At 39.6% G+C, this 15,622-nt stretch overlaps 1 protein-coding gene across 1 annotated transcript in view; it reads left to right on the top strand.

Annotated features, from left to right (window-relative positions):
- Nucleotides 1–530: 530 nt before the first annotated feature.
- The window catches only part of CBFB (core-binding factor subunit beta), a 32,857-nt gene continuing 17,765 nt past the window's right edge, over nt 531–15,622 (top strand). Inside the window, exons 1-2 of the mRNA XM_014307777.2 lie at nt 531–641; nt 14,217–14,333. Of these exons, the coding sequence (XP_014163252.1) occupies nt 14,235–14,333 (99 nt within the window). The 5' untranslated portion in view covers nt 531–641; nt 14,217–14,234. The remainder of the gene's footprint in view (nt 642–14,216; nt 14,334–15,622) is intronic.

The following is a 15,622-nucleotide window of genomic DNA, read 5'->3' as shown; positions in this document are numbered from 1 at the left end:
TGCTGCATGCCAGCAGATGACAGAATAGGAATATTTATCTTTCAGTTAAGTGTCTAGCTAGGTATAATTAGATTGTGAAAGGAAACAAATCCTTTTCTTTCAAAAACAGTTGTCCTTAGTAATGGGTCTAAGGAGTTAATTTTCCTTCAGCAGTACTTCTTTTAGAGATAGGCAGCCTCTTTGAAAAGCACGGGCAGTTTTTAATGTTGCAGGTACTAAGTTGGTGCAGGGTATCCAGACAGAACTGAAAGGACAGATTCTAATGTCAGCAAAACTGATTTGAAAGAAGTATTGATTCCATGTTGTATTTTATATCTGAAGCAGCCAATGGCAAATGTTGTCAAAATGGAATCAGATGTTTGTAACTTAATACTTAAGAAAAATGATGAGTGCATGTTTTTGACTTTAAGTATTCTCTATGCTGCCTGGCTTAAGACATAAACTGATGTAAAAATAAATGACTGCCTGCATAATTTATGTAATGTCTTGCTCCCTGATCCTGTTTGTATTGATTTTTCTAAAAGGCTTTTGTGGCCACAGGAACCAATCTGTCTCTCCAGTTTTTTCCGGCCAGCTGGCAGGGGGAGCAGCGACAGACACCGACCCGGGAATATGTTGACTTTGAAAGAGAAGGAGGCAAGGTAAGGAGGAAACTGTTCAAACTGAAAGAATTTTTTTTGTTGTTGTTGTGCTTATGGTCTTACTGGTATAGACTGCACGTATGATGTGAGATTTGTAATATTTCACACCTCCATGCAGGTAGGTAGTGATGTGAGTACAAGTGGAAGATGGTAAGATAAAATACTGCTTTGTTTTAAAACATGCTGATGTTTAGGCAAATGGAAGAATTGGGAAATGTGGGCAGTACTGGTGGCTTTGCATTATTTTGAAAAAGAGAAATATTTCTGCTGTCATGCTACGATAAAATTTTGGGGAACAGTCTAAATTTGGGGTTATGTGGCTGCTTCTAAAGAAATTTGGCCAATGAATTGTGGTAGACTAATGAAAATTTGCACTTTCAGCGGGTTATTTCATTGTGTCTTTGGCTGCCAGTTGGTACAGCAGGCAGTCAGTGTGCTCTAAGTGGAATGAATCTTTTTCTCAGTTTCACCATCAGCTACAATACAGAAGCATCACCACGTTCAGAATTGATTTCTGAGTCTCTTTTTTTCTGAGGTGGTTGTCCCATAGGCTGATATTGAAAGCTCAAATTCCCTAGTGGCAGTGATGGTTATTGTGAAGCTGTATTAGATTTAAAGTCAGAAACCTTGCTTAGTCTCTTCAGAATAAAGTTACTGAAATCACCTACAGCTGGTTTGGTTTTACAGGAAAAACATACCTTTAAAATATAGATGCTGTCTCTTATCTGTGCTCGTGTGGGTGCTTTGGGACTGATCCAAAGATCACTGAATTCAATAGGAGACTTTCTTCAGAACTTTCTTCAGTGGGTGTATACCAGCACTTAAGCCCTCATAGTTTCTCTGTTTCAGACTAATTTTTGTGTATTTTTTTATTTTGAAAAACTTTTAATGGACTACAAAATCCTTCCTTTTGCCTACATTTTTTCTACCTACCCTTGTAACAAGAAACAGCTAATGCTACCAAACCTACCAGGCTGGAGGAAATACTTGAAGCATATTCAGGTTTAATGGCATATTGGGTCTTTTAAATGCTGCTAGGTGGAAGAAAAATATTTCCTATAGTGGGAAAACTTGATTGGAAGAAAAAAAAAATTCCTGAGGGCAGTTATGGTATGTGGAATTCAAGTTAATGAGTTTTTTGGGAAAAAATTGTTTTCCATTTAGTCCTGTGAGGCTTGCAGAAGTTTGACAAATTGGGGGAGAAGTGAAGTTGGCTGTCTGGATACTGACTGCTTTGCTAAGGAAACTGAATTGAATCTGGCTCTTACTGAAAAATATTGATTCTGGCTCACAATTGAATGAGGAATTTTTCTTGTAATGTGTAAGAAGACTGAAGTCTCTCTTCTTGCCAGTTCAAAACTAATTTTATTTACTCCTATGATTTTTTTTAACTTTGTTTTCTCTGAATGAATTCTTAAAGTACTGAACTACTTCATCCATTTTCTTGTGTTGTCTTAATCATGTAAGAGCATGGTAGGTATGCTGGATATTAAAATAGAACATGAGCCTCATTAATGAATGCCACTCCTCCTTTTATGTGTGTTTACAGTAAATTCTAGACTGCTTCACTGAAATGTTTAGAAGAATTCCTCTGAATGAGGCTAGAGGTGGACAGAGAGATAAATGGGAATAATGCTATGCTCTGGTATGAACAAATCACAAATTCACTGTTGTAATCAGCCCTCACTTGTGTAAATCACTGTGCTCTGCACAGAATTAAAGTGCTCTGAAAGTCAGCCACTCCCATGATTGGAGCAGAGGAATGAGCAGTGGGAGAGTGTTTTATGTTATCAGCGGAAACAGTTCAAGCCTTTCATATGAATTGTCTGAGATTGTTCTCTCTAGATTTTTGTCATTTGGCTTAATTAAGAATTTCTTTCACAGGCTTCAGCAGTCTCTTAAAACCATGTGATTTTTGTAGCTCTGTGCAACATTGTTTTATGAGCTTTGATTCATGAGGCAGTGCATAATGTGTGTTTGTTCATCACTGGATTTATGCCAGTAAGGCATGTTTTTAATTATATGAATAAAAAAAGGCTAAGGGGGAAGCTGTCAGTTAATAATTATCTTAAGCATTAGTTTGAGATCTAGAATGTAGATAAACTTACCAACATTAGAATATTTTTATCCTGGAATTCTGCTTTGGTGTTTGGCTAAACAATGATGGCCCAAAACAGTTTATCCAGATTTGAAGTATGTCACTATTGTGCTAAAGCAGTTTTTACACAGATTGACAAAGCTACCAATGCAGCAACTGCTAGAATTGCTGCTTAAGTGATTGAATTTTAGAAAGAGCAACACTCTTGTGAAAGTTGGGATTCTGCAAATACATACTTCATAGGCTTGAGGTTTTTCAATCTGGTATTTCTTAACTGAAGGGGTTTTTTTATATGCTTAATTTGCCTTTTAATTTGATGCATCTGATGTTCACAATGGGTGGGTAGGCCTCTGGTGGATACCCTGTCTTCATTAATCCAAAAATTGGATGGCTCACTGTACGCTTAATGTTTCTGCTCATTTTAAACTCAAGTTTAACATTTTTTTGAGATAGCTTTAACATTCTGTGCTGCCTTTGACCTGCAGCAAATTTAATTGTGTATTTGAGCAATTTTTCAGGTTTGTCATAGCAGAAGAAAAAGCAGCACTAAAAATAGGTCCCTAGATCGTAAAAATGATGGAACATTGTATTTCATTGGGATTGTGGGTGTGTGTGGGGTGTGTCAGATGCTGTGTGTGTCCTGTTTCTGGGGCGTTGAAACATACTAAGACTTTCTGATCATCTGTGTTGTTAGCTAATGTCCAGAGTGTTTTTATTTGTTTTTTTGTAAAGAATAAATGAACAGATGTTAAGAAATTGAAAGATAGGTAATGTAGTAGTCTAATGTATTGACTGAAATATTAGTTAATTGAACCTTGCAATTAAATGGAGAGCTTTATTTTCACCTTGGTTTTCTGGTATCATTTATGACTTAGGCTAGTTTTATTGTGATGAGTGAAGTTTGGTAATTTTTATTTCAGTTTTGTACTGATGACATACGAACTTAAGGCTGAGCTGTATATCGACTTCAGCACTTCTTAAAATCTAATCTTTTTCAAAGTCCCTCTGTTTTGTTAAGAACTGTCTGGTCAACTTTCTTTGCATGATTCATTTTGTATACTTCTTAGAGTAAGATAATGTCCCCAGTTTTCATTTCTTCTTCAAGGTGTTTCTATAGCTCTACTTTTTCTTACTTGGAAGAACATTAGTTCTCAGATACTCTTTTTCACTGTTAAAATACCAGTCACTGATGAAGTCTGTGAAGTTGTTTTACTTCCCCTCCCCTTTATAATAAAATTCTCCATTTCATTCTAGTGCAGCTTTACTTCCTGTCTGTTTTTTGGTGGAAGCTGCTCGTAAACCAGAGTCTTCCACACAGGTTTATTTCACTGTAATATACCATGAACTCTGCAGCTTTGGAGGCAAGCACATCAGACATGATTTAAATTGATTCAGATTGCCTGCTGTGCCACATGTGATGGGGCTAGGATTTCTACTCATTAACCGTTAACTTTGTTCTAGCCATAACTAAAGATTTTGAGTTTTCTTCCTAAAGATGCTGAGTTTCTACTTGCACAATTTTTTGTCAAAACTAGATTTTATTTTGCTCTGAGTTGGTGTTAACTGCTTGGGTGAAGATTAAAAAAAAGAAATCTTTGTTATGCTGCAGGTGTTATGGCAGGAACAGAAGTGTAATGAGAAATAGTTTTTATTAAAATACAACACCTATTCAAATGGCAGCCAATAGTACCAGCTTTCCACTTTTCCTGAGCAGCCTTAAACAATTGTTACCCTCCTACTCATACCTTTTTGGGGGTGTGATGACCTCAAAACCTTGTGGTAGCTGGGAGAGGTTCTTCTGTGAGGAGCAGCAGGTGGTCAGGGAAGAGGCATCAGCTGCTGGTCTGTCTGTGTGCTCAGAGCCTTCGAGATACTTTTGCCTGCTCCAGCCAAGGGAAGTGGTGTTGTCCTGATGAAACACACATCAGTGTTCTTGCTTTTGATCTTTCTCAGGCTTTTCTGTGAGCTTTAAACAAGGAGGTCAGTGTGTGGTTGTTCTCACAGCAGATGAATGGGTTTGGTGGTGTATCCAGTTTGTACCCAGGCTGGCTAAACAGCTTGATTTTATTTTTTTTTCCCTTGGAGTTGCTTGGTGGGAGTCCTGTAAAGGCTTTGTGAATGAGAAGAATCCACTTTTCTTGATGATCCCCTTGATCAGTTTTCATCCAGGAGCATCTATATGGTTTGAGTAAAATACTGGTTTTCTATAGGTGCTTGTGATTCTAGAATTTTTGAGTTTTTGCTTAAGAGTCCTTTAGCTGGCAGAGACTTCTCTGTTTCTTTTTCTTTCTAGTATTTTTCCCAGCAACATCCTTTGTTTATGCTCCTGAACTCATTTTTGCTTTAGAGAAGAGTGAAAATTTTTATTTTTTTTTTGTCTAGATACTTGGAAGTGTTCTTCCTTATGAGCTGCTGTTGCATAGAGGAGTTCAATCTAAACTCTGTCTGAAGCCACAGTCATAGTGTACCTGTGCTTATTCATTTTACCTCACAGTTAGGAGATGCCTCTATATGCATACAGTTTATGCGCTGTGAACAGTTAGAACTTGGATTTTGGGAAGGGAAATCTTTAGAGGACGTAGACTGGACACGTTGTCCTGGCAGGCAGCCCCTGGCTGGGTTTGGACAGTTGTTCCTGCAGAGTGATTTATCCTCAGTGCCCTCTGCCACTGGAGCGTGAGTCACCCCAGGCACCTCTCATGTGACAAGGAGCCACAGCCTTTCCTCTGGAATCCTTTCACCCCCCAGTCCTCCAAAATCCTTTTGGGACTGCCCACAGGCTCATCCCTGTGACACAGTGCAGGCAGTGACGATGCCATTTTGAAACAATGCTTGGGAGCAGTGCTTGCAGCACGGCTGTGCAAGTACTTAGGGGCTGCTGTCTGTAAACCTGCTCCTGCTTAGCCTTTATTATGTATTCTAAAAGCAGTTATTCAGTCATACTACCTTGAACTCTTTCCAGTGGCTTAAATGCACTCGTTTGAGTTGTATAGACAAGATTTCAAATATACCCATGTCATCATCCTAAAGTTTCCCAGAAGAGGAACAAAATTGGAGTTAGTGAGCTAAATTTTTCATTTGGGAAGCAGCTATATATAAGGACAGATGAGTGGTGTGTGGATGAAAGCACTACTTGAGATTTCTGCAGCATAGATGCTGGAAGAAGTCCAGACATTTGGATTGTTGAATTCTCTTGTTTGCATATCAGTCTCCACTTACTAAGGAAAGTTGCTAATATTATGCTTCTTTCCTCTTCTTATAAATGAATCAGAAAAGTAAGAGAGTCATTGTTGAGAATGTCTGCTTCTTTCTGAAAATCACTTAATAATTCATATTAAAAATAAGAAAAATTCAATAAGATGATGAAACATTTGCTTCAAGAAACTGTCATTTTCTGAAAGCTACTGAAATGGTTCTTCAAGCTTTATTGTCCAAAGCACAAGTAACGAAATGAGCTCATTAGCTTGCATAATTGCAAGTTTGATGTTACTCTGTTAAGGACAATTTCCAGTCATTGCTGAGGATGTTCTTTGCAGAAGCTGATAGTTTTCTACAGAATAATTATGGCACTATGAAATTTTATTGAATGATGAAAACTGAATAGTTGTTATAGTATACAAAAACAAAAAGCTACTAACATTATTGTAAGCCTTGATGCAGCACTACTCGTTGAGCAAATGTTTGAACAGTTTTTTCCAGACTTGAATCCTGCTTAAAGGGATGGGTGAGGCTCTTGGAGTGCTCAAGAAGGCAATGAAAGCTAGAGGGTAGAGGAAACAGCTTTTCTTGCCCCTACCTTGCTTGAGTCAGAGTCAGTTCCTGGATGTTTTTATTACCTGCTTGCCCGTATTGTCAAAATCAGGTAACTTCTTTTTTGTGTAGTTGAGTATATTTGCATTATGTGTTTTTAGTTTCCAGTCCAAAAGAGGATTAGCAGGCTGTTTATTTGCACCCAGGCAGCATGGTGGGCAGGTGATGTGTTTTAGATAAACCTCTCTTTGTAATCCTCTGTTGCAGTTGCTAGTTGTAACTAATTTTTGCTCTGTGATTTTCTGAAAGCTTGAAAAGAATAAATTTCACAACCAATTTTGAAATTTGTCTGGAAAAATATTCTGTCAACGTGGCAGAAAGCTGTGTGTCTGTTAGTTACTGGGTTTGTGAGCAGAAGCATGCTTGTGTACTTGGAGCTGCAAAACCAGCAGCCATCTCCTGGCAATATTTTGCTGCAAAAGCATTATTTTTTTAAATTGTTGCAAGAAAAAATGAGTCTTTTTTAAATGCATGCCCTCTCCATTAAAAGAGAGTATAGGTTTAAAATCCAGTCATCTCTCTCTTGCAGAATCTAGTGTAAAGATAGGCTGATAAAAGACCCTGTAAGGTTTCACAGGGGAAAACCCCAGCATATATTTTCCTTTCAGATTTTTCTTGTTATGCTCCTTGCATTTTTGTTGATTTTCAGTTCCAGCTCTGTGGCTGGTTTTGTGTTTTGAAGGCAAATGGATAGAGCCTGAGCATGACATGCATTTCTCTTTGGGAGTCCCTTCTGTAGTGACAATGTGAAAACTAGAAGCCGTCTACTTTTTGCTTTGTACTGGGGCTTTTTTGGTGGTTTTGGTCAAGTCTGGTTCATGTTTTCTGCTTAGTTGAAAATTTGCAGTATTTTGGAATGATGAACTGTATCTGGAGACTTGGTTATTAGATGATGAGTATAATTTCTGTGCAGTAGCATTTCAGTATTTTTTATCTGAGCTTCTAAGCAGATGTACTGACCAGTGATCTTAATCCACAAATAAAATGCTCCACAGATTTTAATCACATTTGTTCTGACATCTTTACTGCTTCTTATCTGTTCTTAGTTAGAGACTTGGTTTTAGTTAAGTGAAATAGCAACCTGCATAATTTAATGAAACATTGATCTGCTTTCGAAAAGGAGTCATGATTACATAGTTGAGCTAACTATGCAGAAAAAACCTAACAAATGAAACCAACCAAAAAACCATAATAATACCAGGTTTTCTACAAGGGACTTGTAAATTTTGACTCTGCAGTAAGGTTAGGGAAATTCTTCAGCTATTCCTTTTGATGTTTTAGAAACCGACCCCCCCCACTGTAGTATTTCAGTAGTACACAAAGCATGTTGAGAGAGGTTTTGTCACAGCTCTGATATTACTTACGAAGATATTTTTGAAATGAGTGTGTACATGGGTATTTCTGCTACATAGAATTGTAAAAATGGACTGTGTTGCATCTCAGTGTTTACTGATATTTGTAGTAAAACCTGGTGACTTACATAAGCATATTTGAAAATTGAACAAAGTAATATCTGACCATCAGGTTTTGCTATGAAGTTGAAAATTGTATTATGTTCTGAGTTGTTTTTCTAGTTCTGAATTGGAGTGCTTTCTTTCCTCAGCTGCAAGTGAAATGTCTGTGTGTGATCACAAGGAAGCAGAGCTGGAGGAACAGGTCCCAGGCAGAGAAAGGGTGCTGGGCCCAAGGAGGTGTCCCAGGAGTCCCACCTTGGCAGCTGCTCAGGAAACAGCACTGGCCTGCTGGTGGTGGTGTGGCACAGCTGTGCCATGGGTGCCACCCTTGAGGAACTTGAAAGCCACAATTGGGTAATTTATGCACGAGTGTTTAGGAAAGGCTCTTGTTTGGTCAGAAAGTATCAATTCCCATAGATTTTTGCAGAAGAGTGTAAGGTTTGAAGTTTAACAAAACCTCATTCTCATATAATGGAAGAAATTCCAAGATGTAGCTTTTAAAATAGAAGATGTTTTCTTCGTGTGTTTGAAGAAAGAATAATATGTTTTAAGGGATGAGACAGAAAGATTCATAAAAATTAAAAACACTAAAAAGTCTTATTTTACTTATAGTTTCTTTCTAATTGGGATCATTTCCAGCTGTTTCTATGTGTGTTTCATTCCAGTTTAAATTATGTTGCAGGGGTAGCGTATGGGAGTCAAACTTTGGAAGTCAGATAAATGCTGTAAACTCTGTTCAGGACTTGGTTGCTTTTCATTAGTTTCTTATAAACCAGTGATCAATATCTGAAAGAGTAGTGTGAAGTCTTGCATGAAGTTATCAGCTTTTGCTGTGACTTCAGTTGGTGCTATACTAGTGAAGTTACTGTTCTGTTTTGTTCCCCAAATAGTTGAGGATTTTAGTGTGTAGGTTCTGTTGCAAAGTTTTAGAAAAGCTTTTTTTGCTTTTTTCTCTTTTTTTGCATTTCATGGATTCCTTCCTCCCTCATGCTTTGCCCCCTTTTTGAAACCCAGGCTAGAGACCCTTCTGTGTGGTATGAAAATGAGTCTTTGTATTGTGGGGGGAGCACAGGGATGGGGCTGATGCAACTTTACCTTTCAGAGCGGTCATGCCACATCCCTGTGGCAAGATCACAGCATTTTAATTATGAAACTGTATAAATTATCATATACTGTTGCTGTTAAAGGAAACAGTTGAATACATAATTTCTCATTTGAACATTTTGTACAGGTTGTTTCCTTTTACTTGCTAGTGTATACAGATAATGTCAAGAGAAGCTGAAACGATGAGGTTAGCCTTATCCCATTTAACATTTTCTTTCTTGCAGTAAGTGTTCAGAGCTGTTTCTTTTTTGGTGGTCAGTGTTTCACATATGAAATCACCAGGGAAATGCAGTTGAAGTGTTTAAAAGTGGGGTATGATTCAGGGGAAGGTGGGATGGGTGGATGGATGGCCGTGGCTCAGCCGAGGGGGGCAGCCCGTTATGAATGGGCAGATGTGTGCGTGATGAGGCACAGGGTGAGTCAGAACTGAGCCTCTTCTGCAAGAATGCATTCTGCTCCAGCGTGCTGGGAAAATGAAAACAGAAGGGAGGGGGCTGCGCCACTTCACTGGGGACTGGTGTTTCCTGGGGGGTGAAGCTGCTCTCCTCGGCGGCGCTGGCTGTTGAGAGCCTGCTGATTCATGAGTTGGTGGGTGGTGAGAACTGTGTGCAAGCGCTGGGGGAGGAAATGGCTTGGTTGCTGTAGGAGAAGGAGCATTTTCTGTAACTGCAGGATGTGTGGATGGAGCACACAGATAGCATTCCTCCAGCAGATCAGTTAAATACCCTGCTGGTGTGAGATCAAGGTTTACTAGATGACTAAAATAGGATGTGAAACCGAGGTTTTTTGTCTTGTGCTAAAACACAGTAGCTTCTTAAAAAGTAATTAGTTTGGATTTTAAAAGATGAATGAATGGTGTTACAGGAGCCATGTCCCTGCCTGTTCTTAACAACAGAGATAATTCCCAGTTAATTGGAGTTGGGGGAGAGGGTTGTTCATTTAAATGCAGATGAAAAGAAACAACAGATTAGTTAAAAGAATACAAAAGGGAAGGTGAGATACACTAAATGGTGAAGGTGTGGCACGGAGGTTTTGAGAACAAGCCAGCAGGAGGCCGAGGAAGCACAAACACAGCTCAACAACTTAGAGCCCAGCTAAGCCTATTCATGCAGCGCCTTCTCAAGTTTGTGTGTGTTTACGGTGCTGTTTGTCCTCTGTCCAGATAATCTGCCCGGAGATAAGAGTGTTTGCTCTTGCTGCTTGTTCGGTCAGCAAGCAGAATATTTGTTCTAATACTAAAAGCCTGTTTCCAATGTAAAAGTAACATGTCTGTGTTTCTCATTTAAAAATTCTAATGCTACTTTGATCTGTAGTAGGAGTTTGAAATGGAAGGTGTCATTTGAGATGAAATTAGTTCTGTAGTAGCTACCTGAACAGAAATTCAGCTGCTATAAATTAGTAAAAGTGGCATCTTTCAGTGTGTGACAGTTTGCTTAGGTCTCCTAGTCCAACAAAGCTTTGGCTGTGCTGGTGTGTGGAAAATGAGGGTGCAAAATGAGAGAGAACTTTCATCCTTCAACATGTGTACAAAGATTCTTAACTTACCTACACAACTGTTCACAGTCAGTGGCAGAAAAACCATACTTCCTTTGGTTTATAGGATGGACTGTATTCTGAAAAGAGGCTGCTGCATAATTTAGCTTTTCCTCTTTTATGTCCCTATAATGGTGTTTCTTTATGTAACATTAAATTTGTCCACTGAATATGAATTTGGTAATTGCCTGACTTCCACCTTCTCCTTCCTTCTGTTCTGTAGTGCTTTTCACCTGTCTCTTGAATTTTACAGCACTGACTGCCAGACATTATTACAAAAAGTACCCAGAGGTGTGTGGAGGATTTATAAAATGATTTAAATGCAGGTAATCTGGGTTAGCATAAAACTTTGAAAGAGTTGTTCTAACAAAGACATGTTTTTATCTACTTCCATAATATTAGGAAGGTGGGGGGAATTTGGGGTCTTTTTAGAAATAATGCATCTTTTGCCCTTGGTCTTCTACCACCACTGTCTTGAGGCAGTTTTCAGAGCAGACAATTCAGAAATTTTTAGAAGACCACTTTGCTGGATTTTGAGGTGCCATAATAGATAATGTGTTCACAGACAGAGCAGTAATTTATTAATAATTCTGTTAAGTTCAGAAGTTGAAAGGGAACCAACATGGCTTTATCTGAAAAGAAGGAAATATGTGGTTAAACGTTTTTTGCTATAATCTTAGGTGGTTTCCATTTTCCTGAAAGAGGAGAGGGGGGAAAAGGAGTTTAAATTCCTTTCTTTAAAATAAATTTAAAAGTACCAGTATGCATTATTGTGTTTTAATGAGAGAAAAGTTCCTACATAAGCTTGTGGGGTTTCAAGATGAATGATTCCTACGTTTGAATGATTGTGTGGTAATTTCAAAACTCAGAATATCTTGAGAATGAATTCATGCTTTCAGTAGTGAAAAATGTTTGTTTATCAGAGTTTTGAAGACCTCCTGAATCTGGTAGTGTAAGGCTTCCAGGGCTCTCATTCAGGAGCAAGGGCAGACTGCTTCATCTGGAAAGGTCAGGCTGCGTGCCAGAGGTTCCCAGGCTGCTGTGTCAGCAGCTCAGCTGCTGGCCGGCATGCTCAGGGCAGATTGGAGGGATCAGGAATCACATCAGCTCTGTCAAATTGTTTCCCCTTTGACTTCTGAAGGTTTTCATAGCATTTGCAGCACTGCTTGGGCTTCCAGGTGATGCATGAGGCATCGCTGAGCCTCAGCAGCTGTGTCTGAGCTACCTGCTGGTACACTGAGGCAGGAAATTTGTGTGTCAGGCACTGGCAGCTGCAGTGACCAAGGCAGCTGAGCTGTCACTGAAATGGGTCAGTGGCACCATAACATTCCTTATCAAAGAAACAAACAGAAAGTATTCCTGGACAACTTGGGAAGCTGGGTTTTGACATCTGTGGGAAGGCCTGTCTAACTTTTGATGTCCCAGGCTCCTGTTGTGGGCCAGAAGGATAGGGGAGGTTGAGTGAGAGGTAAACCCTAAATGAAAGTCAGCAAAGTGCTTTTTGCTCATGTAAAACATAACCAGCATTAGAGTACAGGCTTTTTTGTCTTTACAGACCCATGGTTAGCTTATACTGCCTTTTTATTTCCCCTCTTGAATTATTCTTCATTTGCCTTAGAAGAGAATGACAGTTCTAATAGCCTCTTTTAACTGTCTTTCACTTCTCAACTAATTAAATGCATCTATTAAATGGATGCTGCATCCTTCATTTGTTTCTTGTGAGATGAATGGGTGAAGACTGTGGGAAGGGCTGCAGCGTACTTTGTATGTTTGAAATGTTTAATCTTGAAATGAGGGCTGTGGGAGGTGGTTTCCTGGTAGTCCACATCTTACTCATGATGGTTCTGACACCTCTGCTCACAGAGGCTGTTGGCCGGTGGATGTGCCTGCTGTGCTGTCCCCACGCTGTGCTCTCCCCATGCAAGGCTGGCCTGTGATGACTCTCTCAGATGAGCTGTGAGTGCATGCACAGAAAGCCAGGCTGTGCTCTTAGCAGACAGCCTGCAGTAGAAATGCTGGTGGGAAGAAGAGATGCTCAAACAAATAACATTTATTGCTTCATTATTGAGCTGCTGCATGTTGTACTAATTAAAAGGTTTAAAGCTGTGTCACTTCATACCAAAGTGTGATAAGTTGTAAAATCAGGTTTGGAGATCAAATGTTTGTTTTCTTTGGCAAATAACTTTACTTGTTTGTCAGTTCAATTCATGTTATTTGCTCCCTGTTTTCCATTCATGGGTTGCCTTTCATGTTGTTCAGTGCTTAATTCTGCCAGCACAGCCTTTGCATGAGGGGGGCTTCCCTTCCTCTGTGCCTCCTGGAGCCCTCTCTTTTCTCACTCGAGTGACCTTAGCTGGTAAGTGTGGAACTGAGCAAGCAGGCACAGTGGGGGCGCTTTGAAATGCGTTATAGTGCTAAACATCAATTAGGCTTTGATGAGGATTTGCCAGAGGATTAATTTAGAACTGTTAGAGAGGCACTGTCTGAAAGTTCCCTACCTAGCTGAGCCCCAGCTGCTCCTGAAGGCTGAAAAAACCTCAGATGGCTTTGGAATGTCTAAGCAGTCTTGTCGATTACTAAATTCATATTCAGTGGACAAAATCTGGAGTGGGTGCAGGTGTGTGTGCAGGTTTGCCTCTCTGGTGATTCAACACGGACAAACTCCCATCCCATGAGAGGTTTTGACTTGCCAAGTAGGCTGAAATAACTATTGAGGGTTGATTTTCCTAACTTTTTTTTCTTTTCTGTACAATTCAGGTAATTTTATTGTGACTGTTTTGTTTAAGAGGGATATTATGAAGTATAACATGTCAAACTCATGTAATTTTGTATTTGCTTCTTTTTAAGTTCCCTTGTGACATCACTTTGTGCACTGTTATCTGGATGTAGGGCCTTAAGATCACACATTATTCTGTGCTTCAGCACAAGGCACAGTGCACATTGGTGCTGTACTTGGGTTTTCATCAGCTGGTGTTGCTTCTTTTGAAAAGCCTTTCACACATGCTAGGATTGACACAGGAAGACTTCCTTATTTTTAGCACAATGTGTATGTTGTTTATTTCACTGAACTCTGAGTAGTTTGTAAATTTGAGGAGGACTGAAACCAGTGCTTGGTCTTTGTTGAAATCACTCATTTATTGGGATGAAATACAGTGTTTCTTGGGATTAGGAAGGAGAGTGCTCATTTAACTATTTAGATGTGCTGTAGGATCCTCCCTGACTGGCAGAATGCCACTTCCTTTGTGACACAAAGGTAAGCTGACAAGAAAAACTCCTGGTTTAACTGCAAGCATAAGAATTCTAACGAAATCCTGGTGCACACCAGTTTATAAAATGAGAACACAGCTTAAATTTATTCCATCCAGTACAGTAGGCAAAAGTTAAAGCACTCACTTGATTAAAATGAGTTCTTGGAAAGGAAGCAGTAGAAGCTGTTAAATGGAGTCTCATGTTACCAGCTGGTTTGGATGTTCTTCTAAGAATACATATGGAAGCTTCCTGGATCAGTATTTTCATTGTGCAGGCACATGTGTAAGGGCTTGCAAATTCATAGCATGTGTTTTGCTTTTATTCCAGGTCTACTTGAAGGCACCTATGATTCTCAATGGTGTCTGTGTAATCTGGAAAGGCTGGATAGATCTCCAGAGACTGGATGGTATGGGCTGCCTGGAATTTGATGAAGAGAGAGCGCAGGTAAGGCAGTCTGCCCTTGGCTACTCACATATTTGTTCTTCTGGAGGGAAACCCAGATTTTGCCTTCACTCTGAGTACAAACTCCAAGGAAAACTTGCAGTATGGAAGTTCAGAAACATGTGGTTGTAGCAAAACACTACTTTAGTTGCATTAGGTCAAAATGTTAGGGGCAGGAATCATTTGTAATTTGCAACTTTGAGTGATTTTGCACTGTTACTATGCTACAGAGTAATAAGGTATTTTAAAACTTCGATTCCTCCAAAATACCAAGAACACTCTTCTATTGTGCCTTGCCTCTCCCTAACTTAAGAAACTAATTTTTACATTAATGAGGTGATGTTAATGTGACTATGTTTGGGATTAAAAGGAAACACTTTGTGTCAAAGTCCCTGCCCTGAACACTTCTTCCATGATGCCTAGAAAGAGAGAATAGTCCTGCCACCCTTTGTGAATCCATGAGAAAAGCCACAGACCAAAGCTTTTACTCTAAATCAACTCTTGCTGTGCATTCATCTCTTTCTAAGCTGTGTCAGTGACTTGGGCAAGCTCAGTTCCAGCTGCAGCAGAGTCATTGCTGTGGACTCCATGGTTTAGGGGACCTTCAGGCTGTAATGCCTTACACAGCCAGTATTTAGCCCTGAGGAATGTAACATAAATCCCAACGTTCTTGATCTGTAGTTAATAAGTTTGATACATAATACTATGTAGTTAATAAGTTTGATACATAATTCTGAACTGAGAGCAGGCTGATGGGAACATGCACTCAGGAGGAGACAGTGTCATCCTTTCCAAAACTGGAGGGTGCCTGAAGAAAGTGGGCACCCTTCCAAAAAGGAGAGGGGTCAAGTGACTGCTGGGTTTAATTTTTCTCTTCTTAATTTCCCAATAAATGCTTTTGCAAGTGCTCGGATTACTTTAGTTTCCCAATGTGTATATGCTGTCTTAACAACAATTAAACAATCCCCTTTTGCTGTCTTCAGGAGGTGTTTGTGCACAGAGGTTGTGATTTACTCTTTGTGTGTGTGAGGGCAATGTGTGCATGCTCTCAGGTGTCAGTGCTTTCCTGAGTTGAGTACAGGATGCTGAGCTGGAGGTGTTGCTCTGTATGGATCTACAGAGATGTTTGCACTCAGTTACAGGTGTGTAACTTGTTTTTAGTTTGTGATTCTTGGTGAGGTCATCAATGGTCATTCTGTTTCCTACAACAGTGGTACCTAATGGTGCCCAGTGTCATACAGACACAGGAGTAGCTGCACCCTTATATGTGTTAGTATTGTAAACATTTGGGC

The sequence above is a fragment of the Geospiza fortis genome, unplaced genomic scaffold, assembly GCF_000277835.1.
Source record: "Geospiza fortis unplaced genomic scaffold, GeoFor_1.0 scaffold97, whole genome shotgun sequence".
In the NCBI taxonomy this organism is placed as follows: domain Eukaryota; kingdom Metazoa; phylum Chordata; class Aves; order Passeriformes; family Thraupidae; genus Geospiza; species Geospiza fortis.
This window is presented reverse-complemented; position numbering and strand designations above follow the sequence as displayed.